General features: G+C 36.9%; 1 protein-coding gene across 2 annotated transcripts in view; it reads left to right on the top strand.

Moving 5' to 3' along the window:
• Positions 1-26381, top strand: part of CDH12 (cadherin 12) — a gene marked incomplete at its 3' end in the record, with an annotated part of 162084 nt that overhangs the window by 84560 nt on the left and 51143 nt on the right. The window contains exons 3-4 of one of the 2 annotated variants that reach the window (XM_081325118.1): positions 18947-19066; positions 24937-25104. In XM_081325118.1, the coding sequence (XP_081181244.1) occupies positions 18947-19066; positions 24937-25104 (288 nt within the window). The remainder of the gene's footprint in view (positions 1-18946; positions 19067-24936; positions 25105-26381) is intronic. The other variant, XM_081325119.1, reaches the window with a different exon arrangement.

Raw genomic sequence — 26381 nt, 5'->3', positions numbered from 1 at the left:
TGCAAATTGGTTGCCAACCTCCCAGATCACTATCACGTGAATGAAGAATGCTAGGGGCAGAAGGAACTCCAAGGACTGCTCATAAACACCACTTGTTCAACACCATTATAACTTTGAACAGTCACTGAGTAAGTGGTTATTAATACTAAGGATTACCTGTATAAATAGTCTAGCGAATTGTAAAGTAGCTTGATATGTTCATTTTTTTCCCCCTGCTAACTATCCTGGCTTCTAATGCAACATGTCTACAGTAATCCATACACTAGAAATGATAATTTTGAATGAACATTGAAGAACGCAGTTTAGAATTCAAAGTTAGGCCTGGTGTCTGTCCAAAGTTGATTTTGGCCAAAGAGCAAAACAATTAACAAACTGTTTAGAAATGTAATCCATTTGATCAGAAATCAGAGTTTATATGAAGAAAGTATCTGAATGATTTGCATATTTACCAGGTAAATAGGGGAAATATAATCTCTTTTGTAGATAATACATATATAAAAACAGCAGTACAGTAACTGGGCAATAGATTCTATGTAGCCCGTATCACATGAACATTACTGAACATCACACAAAATGTTTTCTTATCAGCCTTCCAAACTAGCTGAATGGCATTAAACTGAATTTTGTATGTATTTTGTAATTTATGTTTTCTTGTTCCTGAGCAACTGGTCTTCACAAGCATACTGTAAACTAATACTGGAGGCCATTAGGCTTGATAGCAAGTGATAATGTATTCCCCCCCCCAACAGAGTAGCAATAAAGAGAAATATGTTAGTTTTGGATTTTTTTTTTAATTTTAAGATTTTTTTTCAGAATTTTTGGCTGAGCTTCAATGAGAAAGAAGGAAAATCTATTCCTAATTGAAGTCCTGAGCTCCACAAAGGATATAGCACCATCTGATGATAGAAATTGCACTGATGAAATAAAGTTCTTAGACCTGTGCTGTTTTAATGTGGAGCTTGCAAGCATGGAGGAAAAGGTGCTATTAAAGAAAAGGAATGTTTGTTTTCATGTATTATGTACCTATTTTCATACCCTGAGGGAAAGCAGAGTGTAATATACCACTGTAGATTTTTAGATTTAATGATCTGCAGCTCAACACTTTCTGGGCCCTTTTTTAAAAAATGAAATGAAGAACAATTAATCAGTGGAACAAGTTGCCTTCAGAAGTTGTGGGTGCACCATCACTGGAGGTCTTTAAGAAGAGATTGGACAACCATTTGTCTTAAATGTTATAGGGTTTGCTGCCTGAACAGGGGGTTGCATTAGAATACCAAGGTCCCTTCCAACTCTGATATTCTGTTAAGCCATGAAAAATTTCTGAATGGGTTGGAAACAAGACAGTCTCTACCAATGATATAAACTGAGCAGAAATAAGAGGAGAAGGCAGGGGAGGAGATATATAGTGAGGGGGTTTTTTTAATGGACAATTAAAATGTAGACATTTGGGCTTTTAAAAAATAAAGGCATGAAAAATTGAAAGCCATGTATCTTGGCACACAAACAAGAAAACGGGTTTTAAATAGCTGTATAAAATTTGCCAGATTTCCCCCCCCCCCGATTCCAAACTGATCCAAACACAAATGAACAGGACCATGGATAGCTCACTGTGAGAATGCATTCAAAGTGTGGCACATACTAGATTCACAGACAAATCACGCAGAGTTGTCTTTCATCCCAGTACTGTTCAGCAAAATATTAGATATTCCTAATGTTCCTGTTGGGTATAATTGAATAGAATGGATGTCCCTCACTTCTGGAAGACAACGCTACAGTAAACAAAACTGACGCCTATGATTTCAGTTTAGAAATAACTTTTGTATTAGTAATTTTGCTTCAGAACACAAATAAGAAAGGGCTGAGAATCCTTACATCCAGACCTATAAATACTGTATCCACTCACCATACCAAACATAGGTGGCTTATTTATTTAGCTACTGTTAAGTTATAGTGAAGAACCATATACCCATATTCCATAAGGGAGCTACTGGATTAAATCAGGTGCATATGGCATGGGCAGAGAAATGGAAGAGAAATAACAGGCAGTATGGTTTTGAAACCTACACAGTTTTAAAACTCTAGTGGTTTATCGATTGGCAAAGGTTTTTTACTGTTGCAGTTAAATAATAGCAGCAATAGAAATACTGCCATTCAGTCTGAATGAAGAAAAACAGGTGTAACTACTGTATTTCTATAAGAGAACTGTGCCCTCATTTCTGGTAATAAAAACAAAAAGACATCCATCCTTTCAGAGTGCAGGATGTCTCTTCTTCTATCTTTCACTTGTCTCCAGTTGCTAGATTTTAAAGTTCAAAGAAAACACAACGTGTTTGAACTGGATACTTGAAACCTTTTCATCTTTATATTAGATAGCAAATTATACATCCCATTCAAAAATAAGTACTATTTTATAAAATATATGCCTTTTCTAACCAAATGCTAATGTTTTATTTAGTTAAAGGTAAAGGTAAAGGTTCCCCCACACATGTGTGCTAGTCGTTTCCGACTCTAGGGGCCGGTGCTCATCTCTGTTTCAAAGCCGAAGAGCCAGCACTTGTCCGAGGACGTCTCCGTGGTCATGTGGCCGGCATGACTAGACACCAAAGGCGCACAGAATGCTGTTACCTTCCCACCATAGTGGTCCCTATTTTTCTACTTGCATTTTTACGTGCTTTCGAACTGCTAGGTTGGCAGAAGCTGGGACGAGTAACAGGCGCTCACTCTGTTACGCGGCACTCAGGATTCGACCCGCCAAACTGCCGACCTTCTGATCGACAAGCTCAGCAACCTAACCCACTGAGCCACTGCATCCCTTTATTTAATTAGGTACCATTAAATCAGGCCTAATTCTTGCTAACCTTTTGAACAAATGTCCATAATGTCAAGCTTTTCTTAGTAAACTGAGATTTTTATTTTTTATTTTTTTCACATTAATGAGCAAAGTTTTGTTTGCTTTTACCTAACAAAGTGGCATCACCTTCATAAATATTAGTATTTTGACTTTCATTTTTTTAAAAAAAATTCTAGCTGTTACTACTTCCAATTCTGTCATTCTTATGGTACACAATCCTTTCCAGTTGTTTGGGCACAGGATCTTGTTCCAATCAACAAGATAGCTTTCAGTATTATCACCTATACTATTTATTTTTTTAACATTCTGGAAAACTTTGGCAGTGCAAGACACTTCTTTACAGTCATTATTTCTGCCTCTCAGCTGATGTTGCTTGGAGACAGGTGACTCTCCAAAAGTGTTTTGAGTGTATAATAGAGATCTAATTAGAATTTTCTTCATGGCTGATTTCGTGTTTAAAATGGTTCAATATCTACATAAAACTGCTGTAGGAAATCACCAGGAAACATGAAGGTGAGTGTTATTCCTATTCTGCAGACACTCAAATCTATGTAACATTTTCAGATGTGACTTCTGTATCTGTCTTCAAGGGTTCAGTGAAAGAATAATATTACATTGAATGTAGACAGAATGGGACTTCAGCATGTGGGGTCATAACTGTAGAGAAGTAGCATATTTTTATCTTTTGGATGCAATTATACTTTTTCAAAGAGCTGGCACCAAGCTTGGGGAGTGCATGATGATATAGGTCTTTCTTTGCTTTGGACAATGCACTCATGATATCTTTACTTACTTCACTTAGAGACTGTGTTGACATCCTCTAAGCTTTACTGGTGTAAATATACTATTTACAAGAGCTGCTTTGAGTCTATTCTGGAAACTCCAATTAGTGGAAAAATCAGTTTCCGTTTGATCTTTGAGAGAATTCAAAAAGGTCCTTTTATATCTGTGCTGAAAGCTTTCCCCTTTGCTGCATTTATTTCCATTTGAGTTAAAACTTGCACTTTTAAAACTGTACAAACTTAGAATCTGGATACCAGAAAGGAGCCCTTTCTTATATACAGTATGACATGTGTTGAGGTCAAATGGGGAGGTTTCTTTTTTGTTACTGTTGGCTTATGATAGCCAGGGCTTTTTTTGTCATAGAACACCCAGAACAGAGTTCCGGCACCTTTTTTGGATGGAACCTTGTAGGGTAGGCAAGGCGGGTTGTATGACATGTGTGAGTTCCGGCACCTTTTTCTTTTACAAAAAAAGCACTGATGATAGCCATCCCTAGAATAAACTCTCTCTCTCTCTCTCTCTCTCTCTCTCTCTCTCTCTCTCTCTCTCTCTCTCTATATATATATATATATATATATATATATATATATATATATATATATATATGTGTGTGTGTGTGTGTGTGTGTGTGTGTGTGTGTGTGTGTGTGTGTTAAGTATTTGTCAAGGCTTTTTTGAATGTACCTTGCTAATTAACTGTTTCATTCCTGCTTTGGCCTGTCTCAAGGCTTATCCACAGGATATAGTCAACTATGACAGCTCATTATTTGTGCAAATTATTCAAATTGCTAATAAAGAATTTTGGGAGGCTGAGATGATCATTTCGAACTCTTTATGTTCTCATCAGTCAGTCATATATATATATATATATATATATATATATATATATATATATATATATATATATATATATATATATATATATATATATATATATATATATATATATATATATATATATACGTTTATAGTGTTAATAGTCAGCAACATAAAAAGTCCAACCAACCAACTGATGAATTTAAAAAGGTACTCTGATGTGCATCTTATTGAACATTTGAAACTAGATATGCAGAGAATGTTAAGAAGTGTGAAGGGAAAGGAATAATAGCATTCAAATATACGTGTTAATCCAGGAAGTCACCTTGATTCACTAATATATATATATATATATATATATATATATATATATATATATATATATATATATATATATATATATATATATATATAGTAATATTCCCTAAACATTCCTTATTAACATACAATAACTCTTGCTTCAAATAATCTCTTCAAGCTCACACTCTGCAGCAGCCCAGATTAGAAAATGATCTACATTTGACCGCCTGCATTATATTCTTGCAGTCAATTATTACAATTAGAGATGACAACAATACTTGCTTTTTGTGACTCATTCAGAATGACATTCTGTTTTGGAAGGAGGGAGGGGAACACTGTTCATTCTGATTTATGCAGAAACCTGTTGAGCCTTGAAATTTCTCTGACACAGGAAGGGCTAAGGTCTGAAAATTCAGCAAATTACAAACTTGTCATCTTTACAGTATTGATTCGAGGTTTATGGCAAAGTTCCCCCCAAATCCTCATCTCACACACAATAGTGGGGGGAGGGGACATTTGTGACACTATGGAGAGATCTCTTTATTGTACACTTGGCTCTGGGGAGGTGAAGTGGCAATTCAGGAGTATGTGTGATATTCAGATTGGGGTTTTTTTCTCAGGAAATTTCACATTCCTGTGCAGTTCTTCTGCCTTACATTTGGATGATGATGGTGCCAGTTTGGAAAGGCAAGCAGTTGATGTGTATGAATGTTGCACATTCGGAATGACATGTCTATCTGTATTAATGTTCAAATGTTGTGCAGCCACCTATTTCTGTTCCCATTCTTCATGTATAGTGTTTTACTTAAAACATTCTCTACTGCTGGGACTTCCGGTGGCTCCGCGGCGCCGGAGACAGCCTTCCCGGGCTGCCCGCCGCTCAGCTGTGTGATTTTTCGCCCGAAACAGCGCCGATCAGCTGTTCGGGCGAATTTGAAGCCCCCTCCTCGGGAGAAGAGGAGGGGGTGAGCCCCCAGGTAGGGGTTGAGTTCTCCGGGGCCGCCTGAGCTTGGAGCTTGGGCGGCTGAAGGATCGAACTCCCCCGCAGCCTGGGCTGCTCCCAGCTGGCTAGCGTCTCTGCTCCGGACTTCATGGAGCAGAGCCAGGCGTTTGCGACCATCCCTGCTTGAAGGAGAGACTATGAAAGGAAAAGAGCAGGCAGAGCAGTACAAGAGGGAAAGATGAAGAGATGAAGAGGATTATTTTATTTTACTCTCGAGCTTGATGGACTTTGCTTAAAACTTAAAGTGAAAGTGCGTCACAATTGTAAGTAAAAGATGGCGTCTAAACCTCCCCCTAGAACTTTTCGGAGTGCTGGAAATTCTCCGGTGCAACAACAATCATTACTGCAGGCGTTGCATTCTCCAGATGTATTGACATCGAAGGATCTTGAAAAACATACCCAGTTAATTTTGGAGTCAATGGGTGTTAAATTTGCACAGATGGAGGAGAAATTGGAGAAATTGGAGCAGAGAATGGAAGAAAGGATGGAACAGAAACTCAGAGAGATGAAGGTAGACATTTTGTCCTCAGTGCATAAAGTAGCTAAATGTGTGGAGGTGCTGGATGACAAAGTGGAAGAACTGACTCAAAAGAATGCTATATTAGAAGCAAAAGTATTGGAAATTGAAGATTTAAAAGACAAAATGGATAGCGAACTGAGTCTGGCTCAATTTTACCAGATGCAGTTTGCTGTTAGAATTAGAGGCCTAAAAGAGAATATTAAGGAAGATTTAAAGCAGCTGGTTTCTGAGGCTTTTGAGGTGGTATTGAACCATCCAGCATCTGAAATAAAACAAGGCATGGACAAAGTGTTTCGTGTGAACTCGTGGATTGCTAAACAGAGAAAGTTGCCTAGAGATGTGGTGATTTATTTTGTAAAAAGGGAAATTAGAGATGAAGTTATACAAGCTGCCTATGATACTAAAGTTGTGATTGCTGGTCAAGAAGTTTTGGTTCTAAAAGAAATTCCTCCAAAGATTTTAAAGAGAAGGAAGGACTTTATATTTCTTGTGCAAGAGCTCAAGCAAAGAGATATAAGGTTCAGATGGGAGATCCCAGCTGGGTTGAGCTTCATGTATGAAGGCAAAAGGTACTGTTTGGGTACTGTGAAGCAAGCGCATGATTTTTACAACAATGTCTTAAAAGCAACCCCATCAACACTTTTGGAAGCTGCAGAGGGATCTGGAGAAGGAGAACATCAAGAGGATGAAGATGGACAGATAGACGAGAATGGTACAGGAGGAGATCAAGCTGCAACTCTTTTGGATGATCCTAGAGAACAGAGGGTGACGCGTGCTGCCTTAAAACGCTCAAAAAAGATAAGAAAATAGGACCAGTAGAAATCTATGGAACTTCCATAACATACTGATAGTCAAGTGGTAGTTGTGTTTTTAAGAGTTTTGGGATGATATGTATGGTAACAGAATCTTTAATTTGGAATTAATGGACAATTTACTACGGAGGAAGAGGAAGAAAGTTTTGTGGGTTAATGTGGGCTAATTTGTGTAAGAACTATCTATTATAGCCTATTTTGGCTAGAGAGGTTAACAGGGATAGGTGCTTGTGATGTGTAAATGAGAATATGTTTAGGAAATAGTGAATTGTGGAAGAACATAGATGGGAATGACGCTAGTTTTCTTTTATTTTAGTTCTTTATACATATTTAGTATTATTAAGGATTGGTTTACTCTATATAAGCTAGAGAGTGATGGATTTTAGAGTTTATAATTGTTAGTATATGATTGTTTATGATTGCTTTTTAGATATATACCTTGTATTTTGCTCTGGGAAGTCGGGGGGGAGGGGGGGAGGAGGGGAAGTAGGGGGGGGAGGCAGGGGAGGGAGGAGGGAGAGGGGGAGGGGGGGATAGGGGGGAGGTAGGGAGGGGAGGAGGGAGGGGGAAGGGGGGTTTTCTAAAGGAAAACTGTATTTTAAAACTTTTCAATAAAAAAAAAACATTCTCTACTGCTTTGTAGCTGATGCTGCATTTAGGGTCAGGCAAGGGAAGAATGCAAAAGAATCTTCTCCTGATTTTTTTCTCTAACTTAAAGGCCCAAATATATTCTGTGTCTTAAAATAAATACATATTTAAGCTAAATTTGCATAAAGCTTCTATTCTGTCATGGAAGGGTGATCAAACAGGATATCCAAATAGAAACTGAGCAAAGGTTCAACAGAAATAAGCAGCTGATTTCAAAACAGCACCAAGAAAGTTACAGAAAGAAGCTAGGTGTAAATGTCCCAAATGATATGTAAGGAAATCTTAATCCCAAGTAAAAAAAAAAAAAGCTCTTCAATAAGAATTAATCCCAAGGCATTATATGTTTCAATTCAGAAGAAAAGAAGAATCTTAAAAGTGATTCTCCTTTACAAACAGTATTCTTCTTCTGAATATTTTACTTTACATCTGTCGCTCAGTTGTGGTAAATTCCCCTTACTATATAGCAAGTTAATACTGAAGATTTGGACTACATTCTATACAAACATATCTGAATAAATTAGATTTCCTTCTGAATAGACATTCATGGAATTGCTTTTACAAGCTTATCCTTGCAAGGGACAGCTTATTTTGAATCATTTGCTCCTCTGAATGAACAATTGATAGAGTGTTACTTCTTTTTGTTATCCCTGCAATATATATGCTTAGAAAGACCCTTAGTTCACAGTAAAAAGATGTATGTCCTGTTAAATTAGATAACTGAATCTCTCCCCCACCCCCCACCTCTAAAGAAATTTTCTTTAGGCTTATGAAAGATTTGGAGTACAAATAGGTTTTTCAAATGTAGCAAGGATACAATCCTATATGAAGGGGGAGGGGGGATTCTGGATTGAACTTCTCATTGAACTACATTATTCTTTCCCACTAGAAAAGGTATTGTTTTGTCAGGAGAATTTAAAATTATTGGACACATCCATAGGTATAATGATTTGAAGATCTTTCTCTAAATAGTATGGTAAACCTGAGAAGGTGAGAAATAGTTTGTTGGATGTAGTGTATGACCAGCCTTTTCTGCTACAAAGATCTGAGCAACCTGAACACACATGGGCAATATATGCAGCAGTTGGAACATAAATGGTTTATTAATTTTCTATTTTCACAATCAAGTGCCCAATAGATAACATGATGACTGAGTCCATTAGTGATTCCGTGGTACATGTAAGCCTCTTTGAACTAAGTCTGATATTACACCCTCCAGTACATCTACTCTTCTGGTAATGACCGTTTTTCCTCACTAAGCAAATACAATTCTTATTGTTGTTAGTAAATATACAATTGCATATCAATATTTCTTACATTTTTCTAATAGTGTCAATAATATCAGTTTAGAATATATTTTCTAACCAAAGCATATCTTAATTGCATTTGCATTCAATTTCCACATCCTATTTTCGCTTTTTTCAATTTTAATTTCCCATCCATGTTCAAAGTATCCCAATCATTTATAATTTTAGAACAAGTTATATTTGGGTAACCAAAAGCTTCCTTTATTAAAAGTTCTTAGGATATTTTTTTTCCCTTTTCATACCAAGATATGATATTCTGATTACAAATCCTATCTATCTAGTTATAATAATATTTCTATTTCTAACAATCTATTCTTAACTATATTCAAACATCTAATTAGTGATATAGCATCCCCTCTAATATGTCAAAGCTTCTGTTTCCTTCAATCTTACTCTAACTTTCTTCCTTTGCCAACTAACTTTCCAAGTCAGTGCATTTGGATAATCAAATAATTCTTCCTCTATTTTTGTATATATTATTTGAAACAAGAGAAACAATTTAGTTAAAGTATTTTTGGAAGAACTAGCCTTTTAATATAAATTAAACAGCCTCCCTCCTTCTCCAGTTCCCCACAGTTCTGTTAACGGCTTTATCTTCCATTCCACCAGCTCTCCTTCCTTATGTTCCAGTATATTCTGAAACCTTGGTTTGTAAAATGTCTTTTCCATTTCCAATATTATTGTTGTGTCTTCTAAGTTTTCATTTATCTGAGTCCGGTCATTAGTTTCTTCCTTTAGATCAGACATGTCAAACTTGCAACGTCATGTGACATCATGCAATGTATTGGGACAGTTTTGCCATTGCCGGCAATGGGATGGGCGCAGCTTCCGGATGACGCATCTGACCCGCGGGCCGGCAGTTTGACAGCCCTGCTTTAGATCATCAGTACTGTGTCAGCATTCTCCTAGTTTTCCTTCTATTTTCTGGGTTGCTGGTTCCTTCTTTCTAAGTTTGTAGATTTAAATTAGAAAATTGTTCTTTTATCTCCTTTGTGTTATTTTTAACCTGATCACAAGCGATTGTTTCTTGTATTAATTTCAACGTGGAGAGAATTTCTTTCTGTGGTTCCTCATTATTTTCTTGGTGATATGGCAAACTGAGGCTACTGGGGTCAGATGTTAAGGATGTTTTTTTTTACTATTTAGAGCTAAGTATGGAACATCTTTCTTTCTTTTTTTTGTAAATAGCCTTTATATGTTTATCCAATCAACTAGCCATTCCTCAACCTTTCTGTCCAGGGAGAAAAAAGAAACATTAAAGGGTGTTTAACAATCAAAATTTATAATCCAAAGTGTTCCATGTGTTTCTTTGATAGGAAAATAGTTCCACAATACAGTTATGAAAGTCAGTATTTGTGTTCATAATTCAGACAGGCCAATTTTAGAGTAATATTATTGTCTCTGCCACACAGATAAGCAGCCCCCAAGTCTGTACCTTTTATCTCAGTTGCAATTCTCAATAGTAAAAGCTTCCAAGGCCAGACAAAGTCTTATCAAATTCTAGCCTTCAAGCCAGGTTTCTTTTAGGCATAAATAAGATGCAGTGCCATAATTCACCCCTAGATATCATCAATGCCGTTTTTCAGTTTTTAAATCCAAAAGGTATTTTGAATACCTTGCCGCCCCAAATACGGGCCAAAACCTATTGCCTGTATCAGCCTAACCTAAGGCAATCCACAAGCTGTAATCACAACTGTGACAACTCATTATTTGTGTAATTTTTTTGGATTGCTAACAAAGAATTAAAGGAAGACCCAGGTTTGAATCTCAGAAGGGTATGGCTGACTGATGAGAACAAATGAGTTTGAAGTGGCCATATCAGTCTCCCTTTAATTCTTTGTTAGCAATCCAAAAAATTTACACAAATAATGAGTTGTCACAGTTGTGACTACAGCTTGTGGAAGGCCTTTGCAGCTAACAAAGCAAGAGAGAGCCTGTGGTCTAGGGGTTAAAACAACTGCTTAAGATGCAGTCGGCCCAGGTTCGAATCTCAGAAGGGTATGGCTGACTGATGAGAACAAATGAGTTTGAAATGGCCATATCAGCCTCCCTTTAATTCTTTGTTAGCAATCCAAAAAATTTACACAAATATGAGCTGTCACTGTTGTGACTACAGCCTGCGGATGGCCTTGGGTTAGGCTGAAACAGGAAATAAGATTTGCCCCATGTTTGGGGCCTAGCAAGGTATTCAAAATACTTAACAAACACTTAACATATATTTCCCTTGCCTTGCAGCTAACAAAGCGAGAGAGAGCCTGTGGCCTAGGGGTTAAAACAACTGCTTAAGATGCAGTCGGCCCAGGTTCGAATCTCAGAAGGGTATGGCTGACTTATGAGAACAAATGAGTTTGAAATGGCCATATCACCCTCCCTTTAAATATATATATATATATATATATATATATATACCCCAAATTAGTCTGATAGGTTTCTCCGTTTTCCCCAAGTAATTAATTCACCACTTTTCTTTTCTGAGAGAATGGAACAGAAATTCCCTTTCTCTCTCTCATCGGAGAGAGTACAGATTTACAGTAAGAGGTCTTAAAACCATAAAAAGATGATCAGGTCTCACCCAGTTTCATCTATGTTGCTGTAAGATTGCTTGATAGTGCTTGTTGTCTTCTGTTGTCAGCAGCTTTGGACTGGGTCTTTCCCCCGTCAGCTTGGAGGGTTTCCTCAAATCAAATGGGAGGGCTTCTGTCCCCCCCGCCATGATCAACAAGGATCCCCTCCTTGCTTGCACCTACTGTATAAAGGGTGACTTTTGACCTTTTCCAGGGTCCCCCAGCAGGGTGAAATCAAACACAAAAGACAGAGTCCCATCTTCCTGCACCCATTCCACTGCAACGTCAAAACCAGAAGCCTGCAGCAGTTGGAACATATGCTTAGTATAGATTGGATGCTTCTGTCTGTGTCTGTCAGGGAGCACAGAGAAGAATATTAGAATAGAGTAGAGTAGAGCAAAGTAGAGTACAGTACAGTAGAGTAGAGAAGAACTGGAAGGGACCTTGGAGGTCTTCTAGTCCAGCCCCCTGATCAAGGAGGAGAACCTATACCATCTCAGGCAGGTGAATGTCTAGTCTCTTCTTAAAAATCTCCAGTGATGGAGATTTTTAAATTTTTAAAGCAGTTCCTTTTATTCTGGAAGATACATTCATTCAATTAGAGCAGGGAAAAGAGAAATGGAAAGTCCTGCTACAGCTACTCTTTGTAGCTACTGTTTTCACTTCCCATGGTGACCCATGTGAAACACTCTGTTTTGTCATCCCCAGATACTAGAGATACAATGACTTATTTAGTCTTGCAAGTGTAATGGTAATATGTTCAACGTTTCCTGATATGTGCCATTTTTGTGACATGAGGTTATATTTTGCCCACAAGTTCTGGGAACTGTATGTGCAGGATAATTATCAAAAGGGATATCTCCATTACCATCCAAGACACTGGAAAAAAAACTGTAAGTGCTTGATCTAACCTGCCCACATGGCTTTAAAGCTATAGTACCATCTTCTTTAACTCTTTGGCTCCCAGTAATTTCATGGATATATCCAAGAAGGTTGGTTTTATTTATTTTTTGGTCCTATCTCTACTTAGTTACCAAGATGGCATTTTCAAATGTTATCTGGATTGCTTTGCCGTAATAGTTTATTTGAGATGTGGACATTCTTCTATTATGGCATGATAGATAGACAGAATCAACTATTCTATTTTTGCAACTACTTTGCATGCAGTTTTAGATACAGATCATTAAGTTGTAATTTTGAGCACACTCCCTTTTCAACATTGCCCACTAGAAATGCCTAAAGTTAATCTCATGCAGAAATTAAGAAAGGCTGCATTAAATATAAAATCAGAGAAATCTAATTTGGATTATTTATAAATATTTTAATAATTTACATTAAGGGAAATAAAGGGAGATCATTTCACCTATGTAAAGAGCGCAATTTCAGATATACAATTATTTTCAGCCTTATTTTCCTATGTTTTTAAATAAAACAAGAATAAAACAAAGGAAAGTTGCTGTAGTTTTTAAACATCCAAGAATAAGCCCTTTTTCCTTCCCTCTCTCTTTCCCTCCCTCCCTCCCTCTCTCTCTCTCTCTCTCACACACACACACACACACACACACACACACACACACACACACACAGAGAGAGAGAGAGAAAGAGAGAGAGAGAGAGAGAGAGAGAGAGAGAGTTCTACTTCCCACCCCCATATAATAGTATCTAGGGGAAAATAATAATAATAATAATAATAATAATAATAATAATAATAATAATAATAATAATAATAATAATAATTTTTGATGCAATGGAGCTATTACAGAGTACTGTGGACTCTCTGAACCTGGTTCTTTTCCTGAACATGTTTTGTTATCCAACTAGGCAACATCTTCAGTTCTCGAATGGACGGGGATTTGCTCTCTATTTATATACAGTGGCTCCCCCTGTCAAAATTAGTGCAGGTATGGTTTTCTCCTTGGTAGTTCCTCAAATAAGCCATTATGCTTGATTATTTCTCTGAGTTGGTAATTCCTTGCTCTGGATATTGTTTGCTTCTTGATATGTTTGTCTGGTGTTATTATTAGTGTATGGCATTGTTATATTAGCAATGAGGCTACAATGCTAATGCAGAGTAGTAGTTTGGCTGCCAATTTATTAACTCTATTGTGGCACATGCTTGCTTGCTTCTCGAGGTGTGCTACAGGAGGATGAGCTAACTTTGCACTAGAAAGAAGGATCAGTGGCTCTTTCTGCAGCATTATCCCCCTTTCCTTCCATTAAAACCATCTCTTAAATAGGCAGCACAACCAGGAAGGTTCAGAGACAGCAGGAATCTAACCAACTACACAAAGCGCCAGCTCATCTCCCCACCAAGTGGTACCTATTTATCCACTCACATAGAATATGCTTTCGAACTGCTAGGTGGGCAGAAGCTGAGGTGAGTGGTGAGAGCTCATTCTACCACACATGCTAGTATTCAAACTGCTGGAGCAGAGACCACCTCCAGTGTCATTAAGCCACTGTGCCTCCGTGCCTTGTCTGATGTTAACCCTGGTGTCAATCTCTTCTCATTTGAGTATTGATTGCTTGTAAAGCGTTTTTATTTCCTTCTTCACTTTTTATTTTCTCTTTTGAATGGTATGCAAATGTAGTTTATCTGTATGTGCCTGAAGATGGTTAATTTATCTGAGTGCTAAGCTTCCAGGAATTTTCTAGCATTTTTGGCTTTAGCTTAGTCTAGGATGCTCACAGTTACCCAGGTAAAACTATAGTTAAGTTTCTCCATGTGTTGTGACATTAAGGAGTTTTTCTCATATCTTCTTACTGCTAGTGGATGGATGTTCTCTGCTAGACTTCTGCCTGTCTATCTTGCATAGTGGTTGTAACAGCCCTTACATTCCATGTTGTGGATGACTTTTTTTGTTGTTGTTGTTTAGACTGCTGTGTCTTTTGTTCTATTTAAGATGTTTTGGAGAGCTTTAGTAGGTTTGTATACTATGGTGGTGCCATGTAGTTGTAATAGTGTGTTGGTTGTTTCTGAGATGTTTTTGATGTATGGCAGTGCTTTCTTTTTCATAGCTTGTGTTGGTTGTGCTGGAGTGTGTTGAATGGAAAAGTTACTTTCTGATAAAGTTGTGTGGGTATCCATTTTGTTGGAACATATTGTATAGGCAATCTATTTCCTTTTTTAGGTGTTCTGGGTTGCTGCAATATGTTTGTGCTGTCTGAATAACATTCTTACACAGCTTCTCTTATGAGAGATTGGTTGATACTTTGATAGTGGAATACTTGGTTAGTATGGGTGGTTTTTCAATGGGTTTCTAATTTATCTCCATTTCCTCTGCTGATGAGGATATCCAGGAAGGGTAGTGTGTTGTTGTTGTTTTTTCTTCCTTTGTGAATTTTATTCCTTTGAAGATGTTGACTTTTTCATGTGTCTTCTCTAATAGTTCCTTTTTTATGACAAAGGTGTCATCTGCATACTGGATACATACTTTTGGTTTTATGTATGGTTGTTAAAAATGCAATTCAGTCAATTTATCCTTCACACTGTCAAGGTACGAAAATAGCTTTGTTTTCATTTTTACTTCTGCGTTGGGTAGGATGCACTCCAACAATTGCCCAATTCCATTGTTTGGTCTCAATGCAGGAAGAGGAAGGGGAATGGACTTGAATATGCAGCTCCACTCAGTGTCAGCACAGGGAGAGAAGATGGCATGTCCAGTATGACTCCATCCATGTGAAAAAGAGTTCTAAATCAGAAGGAGAAGTGAGATAAACATGGCCTTTATCTTAATCACTCCTGTATATATTTCAAGACATACAAAACATATCTTAGAAAACAATGATAGAGAGGATGTTTTGTCTCTGCTTTTCCACATCACATTGGGAAGCAATATATAGCAATAACAGTTTAAGGTGATTAGTTTGAATATACCTATAGTCAAATTCTTTAAGAAGAACATTTTACAGCAAATACAAATGTTCCTCTACGGGCACTTTATGGCAGTGTGAGAGATGCTAAGAGAATGTTAGTAAGATTAGTAACATACTAACACATTTTATTTAAGTGATTACCCTCTTCCAGATTCAAATGCAGAGACTATTTCACAGGCTAAAATCCTTTTTTAACTTTGTGTGCACCAATATTCAGGGGACAGAACCAGCAATAGCACTTAAATTTATATACCACTTCATAGAGCTTTACAGAGCAATCTGGGTGGTTTATAATGTCAGCATATTGCCCCCAAGAATCTGGCTCCTCATTTTAGTGACCTCTGAACCATGGAAAGTTGAGTCAACCTTAAGCCACTCAGAATCAAATTCCTGGCATTGAGCAGGGTGTTAGCCTGCAATACTGCATTCTAACCACTGTGTCAACACAGCTCCTATAGCATGTTTAAATACTTTTAATATGTATCTGCATTTTAAGAGCCCTGTATGTTAAATTGATAAAAAAAAATATTTTTTTCTAGTGTAAATGTGTCCCAGGTATAATCCAATATCTTCTATCACAGCCTAGTGAATCTTGTCTTAAAATCTAGTTCTGCAGTTTTTGTCCAACACTGATCTATGTATATGAATTTTGCTTAGTGTTAAATACCCATAAGTAGGATGTTGGGTAGAAATTAAACATTTGTTTTTGGAAACTCACTAATTTACATATTTAATAATTAAGAAGCAGAGGAATAAAGTACCTTATTCAGACCTTCTTGCTCATATTGACAATACCAGAGATGTACCTAATGAGGGTCAATGTCACGAGCAATTTTTAAATGCCTTGAAATGCCTCTCAGAAGTTTCTGTCCTTCCCACCTAGCATTGGCTCCTTATTATCCACTACTTTCCCCCCTTTTTTTAATTGCATAGCTTTTGGCCTACTATTTAAATTTTTATTTTATTTTTTTTAATTCCATTTATATCCCGCCCTTCTCCGAAGACTCAGGGCGGCTTTACAAACTTAGCAGTAGCCTTCATTCTATGTATATGCCTGCTTATTAGGGCTTTCACACACACACACCCCCAAGCGGCATTATTACAAAGTCAGCTCGGAAGGATGGAAGGCTGAGTCAACCTTGAGCCTGGTGGGACTCGAACCTGCACTAATTGCAGGCAGCTGGTGTTACTTAAGGAGGCATTAGCCCACTGCTCCACCAAGGCTCATATACAGTGTCATATACAGCACTCATCCTGAAAAAGATTTCAGAAAGACATACCAATAATTGTATATAGGATAACTTCTCTGCAAAATATGTTATATTTTTTTAAAAAAATCCCATTTATATCCCGCCTTTCTCCGAAGACTCAGGGTGGCTTACAATCTAAGAAGCACAAATCAATGTGCTTAGCAATTATTCCACTGAGCAATAGCATTTTCAATTTTTTTCTGAGTGGTTGGAAACCAAACGGCATTTTTTTTTTCAAAAAAATAAGCTTTATGTACAGAGGAAAAACAGTAAATGGCTTCAAGATTTCTTTCAGTTGTGCTCAGAAAATACATTAGTATCTGACGACAGCCGTGTGCTTATCTTTTGAAAAAAAAGAATAACAGCATTTGAGAGATAATATAGCAGTAATCAGTATTTAACATTTACAAGAATTCCTACTAAATGTAACAATGTTAAAAACTGCCCATTAGGTCTACTCAAATTGCAGTCAGTATTTTGCCTCAAAATATCCTGATGTCCAATAGTAGTCATCAAAATAGTGTTGGGTGTTTTGTACTTCCAAGTATGCATTTCAAGACTAAATGTAAATCAATGCTTCATTCTTTCTTCCAGTTTTTCTTTCTTTAACCTCTGTGAGTCATGTATACAGCTTTTCATAAATTATAATCAGAAATGGCTGAGTTGTTTATATGGAGACAGTTACATCTGGAATGGAAAAAGGAGGCGGAAATACATATTCATAGCATTTTGAGGAATGCATAGCAGCAGATTAGAATTGTTCTTTGTTTCTAGCATCTGGAATATTGATAAAACTACCATTTCCTATTGAATATATGTAGAGAGATAGGATACCCCCAGCATAAACATTGCAAGTTAGAAAGAAAAAAAGTTAGCCCTAGATCAGATCTTCCTCTCATCGTTACTCATGTTAGAATCGACTGCAGGAATATATCTTCACAACATGGTGTAAGTATTTTTTTTTACCAGCAATGTATACTGCTGTTCCATATATTTTCACAGTTATAAAGCTTTACTAAATCTTCCAATGCCTGGTCAAAAAAGCACATCCTGAGCTTCTGAGATCTTCCTAGTGCAAACTGCAATGTGGAGACTTTAAACATCTTTTACAGAGTTTCCATCCCCCCAAGAAAAAAGATAGATTATATATTTAAGGTTTGTTTGTTTTTTCCTTTGGGGTGTGTAATTATTATATATTACACCTTTGTTTTATGTGACCAATGTACATTTGATAATTTTGTCCTTCCATCATCACAATAGTTCTTTGAAAAAGGCTGGGAATAAGTGATTTCATTCAAAGTAATCTAAAAATCCTCATAGCTGAATGGTGTTTTGAATTTGGATCATCCCATTTTAGCCCTATATCTGACCACCATATACAATCACTGCCCTAAATGGTTGAAGTAAATCTCTCATTTGTTAATACATTTGAAGTAGTTTCAAATCCTCCCTTAATAATAATGCTTTTGTGATTATTATTATTTTTTAAAGTTGCTTTGGTTTAGAATTAAGAAAGACTCTTTGTCTCACAGAGTTTTCCTGTCGATTTAGGGCAGCAGCTGCTCAAGGCAAAATGCGGGTCTTAACATTCCCAAATGACCCAGTGCTCTACTGCTTAGGAAAGAAAAAAGAAAGAAAGAAAGAAAGAAAGAAAGAAAGAAAGAAAGAAAGAAAGAAAGAAAGAAAGAAAGAAAGAAAGAAAGAAAGAAAGAAAGAAAGAAAGAAAGAAAGGAAAGAAGGAAGGAAGGAAGAAAGAGAAGGAAGAAAGAAAGAAAGAAAGAAAGAAAGAAAGAAAGAAAGAAAGAAAGAAAGAAAGAAAGAAAGAAAGAGAGAGAGAAAGAGAGAAAGGAAAGAAGGAAGGAATAAAGAAAGAAGGAAGGAAGGAAGGAAGGAAGGAAGGAAGGAAGGAAGGAAGGAAGAAAGAAAGAAAGAAAGAAAGAAAGAAAGAAAGAAAGAAAGAAAGAAAGAAAGAAAGAAAGAAAGAAAAAAAGAAAGAAAGAAAGAAAGAAAGAAACTGAGCAAATTAGACCAAATCCTATTTGCATATCTTTTGCCACCTTGAAATTTTATGGTTAAAAAACCCCACAATTTTAGGACCTGGTTATAATAAATATATGTTGCATCACAAAAAGATATATCTAAAATGGCGATATCTTTCAAGCCTTGTTTAGTAAGTTCACTGCTTTTATCAGTTAACTTTATATGTTGTTCTTTTCACAGGGGCATATGTGCTGCAGGTCAAAGCAACCGATGCTGATGACCCAACTTATGGAAACAGTGCCAGAGTGGTTTATAGTATTCTTCAGGGACAGCCATATTTCTCCATTGATCCCAAAACAGGTAATTGACATTCAGTCCCTTGGAGTGTTTTCTTCTTTTCTCCTCCATGTTTCAGGCTGATTTGACACTTATCTCAGGACTCTTTATCTAATTACAAAGGAAGAAAAGAAGTGCCATTAATGGTCACCGAAAAATGCCAAGTGCTTTCTTTTGATAATATGTCTGTATTCCCACTTCAGACACAGCTGGTGAACAAAAGGACAAAAGAATTGTACAGGTCCTGTTGCATAAGGAAAACTCTGTGATTGTGTGATATAGCTATTTTTATTCTACTGAGTGTTCTATTATATGGAATGGAAGTAGCATTTGGGGCCTCACTGGAGCAGTTCCAACTGCCATGAGCTTGGCAATGTAGCCAAAAGCTTTCTTAGCTGAGCTGCATCCATCTCATTCTATTTCTAACCAAAATTAGGCGGCAGATTTAGGATATTAATTTTGTCTGTTACAAGGAAACTACAGGTCTCCAGACCATAACCATGATCTGGCTTTATCCCTCACAATGGCCACTGCTAGGATTTCTAGTTCAGTGCTATCTGAAAATGCACAGCTTTACACAGTGCTTTTTTTGTAAAAGAAAAAGGTGCCGGAACTCACACGTCATACAATCCGCCTTGCCTACCCTACAAGGTTCCATCCAAAAAAGGTGCCGGAACTCCGTTCTGAGCGTTCTATGAGAAAAAAAGCCCTGGCTTTACAGTTCTCATTTATAATATAGCACAAAAAATCTTTTTTTTTGTACCATTTTGTTAGTACAGTGGTAGTAACTATTGGTTGCCATCAAATGATCTAGAACATATAAAACATAAATGCTAATAAATATATTTAGATTTTTTTATTTAAATGCTGCATATTTTTTGGCATTAAAAAAATAGCTTCTCGTGACAGTCCTCTCTTAGGCCTACTAGTCTTCGTTTACATAAAGAAATATTTTTTTTTTCTCTGAGGGAGCATTTGTTTAAGAGATGCACCTTCTGATTGTACTATGCAAGTTGCATTTCCCTTAGAATAGCTGGGATTGTTTTGTTTTGTTTTGTTTTCCACCAATGACTGACTATTTGATTGACAGATAGAATATTAAAAACCCTTTGCTTCCTGGCTGATCAATTATTCCAAGAATACAATCTCCCTATGGAAAAAAAATCGTAGTTATGTATTTTTATTCCATGAATTTACAGCAATCTTGTGTTAACAACATATAAAATATGTGAGTAGAGGGGACTTTGGAGCATGTCTTATGCTGATAAGCTCTTATAATTATATTTTAATCTGGTATTTTAATGAACATTGGTGTTCGGTGGAAATCTATCCTTTTTTTTCTCTCTCAGCAGCCTGCTTTTGGCAGGTGGTGGGTTGAAGGATGGGAAATGGATGTTAATGTCAGCCTTGTTGTTTTGGAGGTCATTGGATGTGGGGGATAGATGCATAAACATCCAGAAATGCTCATGGGATTGGAGGACAGTTAATTGCATATCTTGTCCTATATTCTGAAATGTCATTCCTGCTTCTGTATTTAATAATTCAATGGCTTAACCAAAATGTTCCACACTAAATGCTGCCAATTGTGTGCCTTGAATGCAAGGCAGGCAGGACTGCAGGTCTGCCTACTTTTCTGAAAATGGAATTTGTTTTCCCAATGAGTCCCTACTTGAATGTCAAATGGAGTATTAAAAAACCCTTGCTTCCTGGCTAATCAATGCATGGAGATGGAAGCAGCATAACACCGCACAAGCTCTCCAGAGGTCATGTTCCTTGTCAAATATACTCTATTTTAACAAAAGAACATATCAGAAATGTGAATCAGTAGCTTTATTTTATTTTATTTTATTTTTATTTTTATTTTTATTTGGATGAGCTACCTCCCTCTTTCACTTGCTCCAGGAGATAAAAATCACCTCTTTTTAATGTTTTCCCTTAATTAGATCTCACTGGCAATAGAGAAGTTTTAAAATCCAAACTCCTATGTCTTTTACAACATTTCTGGATCAGGTGAATGACAATACACAGATACTCCTAGGAGTATTTGCTGTTCTCTTTCTTTATTAATTATAGCTAAAGGAACCACCGAAGCAGGAGCAGCGGAATTTCAGTTTTAAATACTTAGCATTGCAAAGACATCAAGGTCATTGCTCACAGAATGAACAGCTATAACATGTAAGCTCTACAGACAATTAACTTGTTATTTAGGACTTGATCTACTGACTGGTAGGCTCTCAGATATAGCCTGATTAAATTTGTCTCTTTATTGCAGATAAAGGAATATCTGCATATAGCATATACAGTATATGTTCCCATAGTACACAAAACATAGTCTATGGATCTGTGCTCCAGAGTTTAAACTATATACTTTTTCATCCTACCTTTCTGAGTTATTGGATACGTTGCCATTTTTGTATGGCCTAGAGACAGTTAAATTGTGGCTGACATGACAATTTTGTCTAGCATGGAACTGGTAGTTCCTCTCTCACCAGTTTCGTTCCTTACAAAAACCATTAAAATCCTGTAGAAATAATTCTTATTTATAGCTCAATAAATTTGGCTTCCTCTATCCTAAGTGTTTTGTTTTTCCCCCCTGCACACTCTTTGTCATAGCATAAGCTTCATGCTTACCCACCAATCAGCCAATAGCTGCACAGAAATTATTTTTTGGAAACCTTGTAGTGAGAAATGTAAAATGACCTCTTTCGATGTGTGTGTATAAGATTGGGAAGGCAGTAGGTGGGGTTTGATGCATTTTCTGTTTTACTAGCCAAAGTAACATTCTAATAATAGGGTTGACCTGATTATTGGAATGTTCTTAGATGTGGATTTTGGCTGTTGGAACTTCTTTCTTCCATTTCCCTGCACTTCTCCAGTCTACATTAGCACATCCTCACCTTCATCTGATAGTAGAACAATCTATAGATTTTTGTTTCCTTAATGTTGGAGTTGGGGAGCCATTTCCTTTCTCCTAATAAAGCTGGCAAACCTCAACAGTCAGCAGCAAAATGGATGAAATATACCATTTCACAGTTTAAAATGGATTACTTAAAAGGCACAACTGAACAGCACTAAACACTTAAGGACATAACTATAATTGCAAACACCCAAGACTTCTAAATGATGAGACACTAGCCTAAAGCTATTTGTAAAAAGGAAACATATTAATGTAAAGGGAGGAAAAATCACTCCCCTTGAGGCAAATCCAGTGACTTTTTGAATGGATAAACTTTAGCAAAAGACAATCAAGAAAATCATCTTTGTTCTCTCTCAGCCCAATTCTATTTCCTTTGGAGGCCTAGAATTTATTTATTGCTGTAATTATCAATTTACACTTGGGTGATAGGAAGAAAGATTAGCCTTGAAAATTAGTGTTGGGTATATGTATCAGTTGTGCTTTCACTCAGTTTCTCATTTCTCTGACCATTAGTTCCTTTCTGCCTTTGATCCTTGTTGTTTTTCAACATTATGAAACTAAGTGAAAAGAAATATATGGATTAGAAACAAACGTACTGTTCCCATACAGGATATTTGGCTTATAGTGCAATGCTATACAACTGTGTATCTATTTTTTTAACTATGTCATTGATATCACTAATATCTATGTCGATAACATATATATTTGTTCCCTTTCTAGTGAACTAGTAATTTCAGTTTACAACTACAAAATGTTATTGTGCTCTAAAACATTTGTGAAGGGAGACGTGATATAGAGGGGAATGGGACTACATTCCATAGCCACTCACCGCGGCCATCTCGCCACACCCAACTCACCACAGCCAACTTGTCACAGGACAATTCACCATAGCCAACTTGCCATGGGAACAACTGTATGCAGAACAATTTAACAATTCTATTTAGTTATTTAAAAACAAAACAAAAAATATTTAAATTTTTGTCAGTCACATTTCATTCTGTCCCTCTTTTTGCATCCGTTCTTTACTGATTCTATTCCACCATTTCTTTGTTATTAGTGTAACTTTTGTCCAGCAGCAAATTGTCCTGTGGCAAGTTGGCCCACAGAGATTTGGCCATGGCAAGTTGGCCATGGTGAGTTAACCACAAGGAATTGTCTTAGAGCCTGTTAGAGTGTCACTCTGTAGTATGGCAGTACAAGAATAGTTAATGAAACTTTAACATTTCTCATCTTGAAAGTTAACTACATACAGCTATTTGTTTTGGTTGAGGGTTTATGTCACAACACACACATACTTTTCAAGTTTCTCTTTTTAATGACAATTGGAGCAGAAATCAAGAAAAAGAAGGAAATATTACTTAGGAGCACTTATAGACATGACAATTATTTTTGCTTTTTATTTCTAAATAGCAAACATGTCACAATAAACAGTTGGACAGGAAACTGCATTATTTTATTAGGTAGCATTTTGTGGAATGACAGCCAGTTGTTCTTGCACTGAATTAGTAGGAAGACTCGAATTATTTGTTCAATATGTGCATAAATACAATTATATTGTTCTTCTCTCAAATAGTGTCCTTCACCAGATAAATCCAGGTTCTCTCTTCAGTATGTCAGCAAATGCCCATTATACTTTCAGCCTCAGGGTTTATCTCAGTTCAGCCTAGTTCCAAATTCATCAGTCAGGGAAGTTCCCATTGGAACATCGTAACAGGATCTACTGCCTGAGGTTAAAGGAAAACACATTATTTCCATCCTGTTTCCTTTTGCATATGCTTCTCTAGTAGCCAATACCACAACCACCTCAAATGCTCAGGACTCCCTAAGAAGACCATTTATTTGATTTATTTATTTCAGTTAAATAATTCATAGGACTACTCATATCACAAAAGTGACTATGGGTGATGTACAGAGAATAAAACAAAAACAAAACACATGGTGCCCAAGGTTAAAATACAAAGTCCAATCACAAAAAGAACACACATTTGCCGATATGGGTGGGGGAGCAATCAGGTTTTTGGAGCCTTTTGAAAGGGTAACAGGATCATGACTATCCAGATTTTGGGGGAGATGAAGGAGGGATTTTGTTCCATAGCACAGCTGCAGTCACTGAGAAAGCATAACTCCAGGGTCCAATAAGTTGGCATGTTTGGGGAAGGAGACCCAGAGCATGCTCCCTCTGTTGCATCTGGTGGAGTGACCAGAAACAATGAGGGAGAAGCAGACCCACAAATAGCCTGCCTCTATGCCCTGTAGGGCTTTATAAGACAGTAGTCCCCAATATTTGTGGCTTGGCAGCCAGGGCAGGGGGGGGGAGAATAAGGGAACTGGGCTGGGTAAGCAGCAGGCCAGCATACAACTCGACTTGCATGAGCAAAGGTCAGGTTGCACATGCACGAGTGCCTGCCAGCCTGCTGCTCAAACAGGTTGAGTTGTGCAGGCTTTCTAGCCAGCCACTCACTTGGCCCGATTCTGAATAGGCCATGGCCCAGTAGTGGGCCGCAGTCCGGGGTTTGTGGGCCCCTGTTATAGGAGATAACCAGCACCTTGAATCACATACAGAAACCTATGGGAATGGATGGACCAATATGGCTTGATATTCTGGAGTCTCTGAAACACAACAAAGGTGGCTGATTGTGAAGACAGCAGATGGAGACTTGGCCACAATATATTCTCTGCTTCAGTCTTCTACTTAAACCTGCTGCTTCATTCTACCTAATATGGGACTTCCCTTGATACCCATTGTTGAAATATCTACCTTGCTCATTCCTCATTCCTAAACTGGCAGATGAAAATGATGTGATGCAAAAATTCCAGAGCATCATTGCCTTATAATATCACAGTATAGAATTCCTTATCTCTGGACAGCGATGAATACCAAATGATGTATGTGTGCTATGGGACACATTTTAAACTATTCTGAATTCTGTTTCATAAATAAATAGTTAACAAAGACAGCATTTTTTCCTTCCTAAAGGTGTTATAAGAACAGCCTTGCCAAACATGGACAGAGAAGTTAAGGAACAATATCAAGTTCTCATTCAAGCAAAAGACATGGGAGGTCAACTTGGGGGACTGGCTGGAACCACAACAGTGAATATCACTCTGACTGATGTCAATGACAACCCACCAAGATTCCCCAAGAGTAAGTTTTCTATGATCAAAACTCAGAATGAAAATTTTATGCTATATGGGACAAGAAACCAAGTGGGTTGAGTTTTTTGGTACAATCTCGGGACCTTGCTATGAAAGTTGTTAACAGAAAACAGGTATTACAGTTTCTGCCTTTTGATACAACATATTATCTGTCAGAATTTGTCGTGTCAGATAATCAGAATAGTATTTATCATTACAAGTAGCCCCCAGTTTAAGAACAAGTTCTGTTCCCGAGGTCTGTCATTAAGCTGAACTGGTACATTAAATGGAATAGTATTATTCATAATACTGTATAAATACTATTGTGTATTGAACTCAAACCATTGTATATTTAACTTGAATCAGTGTATATTTAATTCAAATTTTGCTACAACAGACTCTCTTCTTAACTATGGGTCATCCTTCAAGTAGGTTATTTTTAACCCAAGACTTAATGTATATTATTTGTCATCATTTGAAGTGTAAATAGACAAGTTATAATTTTTCAGAACATTAGGAAAATAAATGGGAATTTCAGTAAATTGAGATGAAGCAGTATGTACAAAAGTATTGTGGGGAAAAAAGATTCCCCACCCTCTATCTGTTAGAGATACTATGTGTGTTTGTGAATATGTATAGTCCAGCTTCCTACTAAGTGGCATTGTTTTTATCTTTTCCCCAGCTCTTTGTTACAGTATTAACCATTACACCCATAGTCTCTGATGATGAACATGCTAATTTGGGTTCTCCCCACTTTTCATTTAACTAGCAGCTTTCATTATGCTACTGAAGTATTCCATAAGAACTAGTCAGAATTATAGCTTACATAATTAGTGTCTAAGCTTGCTTTGATGGTCTTTCCTTTATCTACCTTTGTTCTATCATATCTTTCAGATTGTAGGATTGAAAGTACCTGACTGTCTTGTTTCTAATACTTAATCTAATACTTAATCTGAGAACTCTTTGGGGGATAATTAAAATTCTCTATGCCTTAAGGATGTTAAAAAGACAGAATTCTTATTTACCCTCTCTCTATAACACAGTCCATCCCACACTCATGTTCTCAAGAAGATGAGTCTTACCCTGGATACTTTTAGCATTAGAGATGCATTTTAATTTCTCTATGATAAGACTGATGAGACAAATTGCTTTTAGAACAGAAGTGGCTTCCTAATGCTACAGCTGAGAAGGAAGCTTTTTAATATTCTGATGATTTGATTTTTGTGACCCTAATTTTTCAAGTTTTATATTTCTTTGTTCAGCTATGTTTTATGAATATATTTTTTG

This window comes from Vipera berus (genome assembly GCF_964194415.1).
Source record: "Vipera berus genome assembly, chromosome: 3".
NCBI lineage: Eukaryota > Metazoa > Chordata > Lepidosauria > Squamata > Viperidae > Vipera > Vipera berus.
This window is presented reverse-complemented; position numbering and strand designations above follow the sequence as displayed.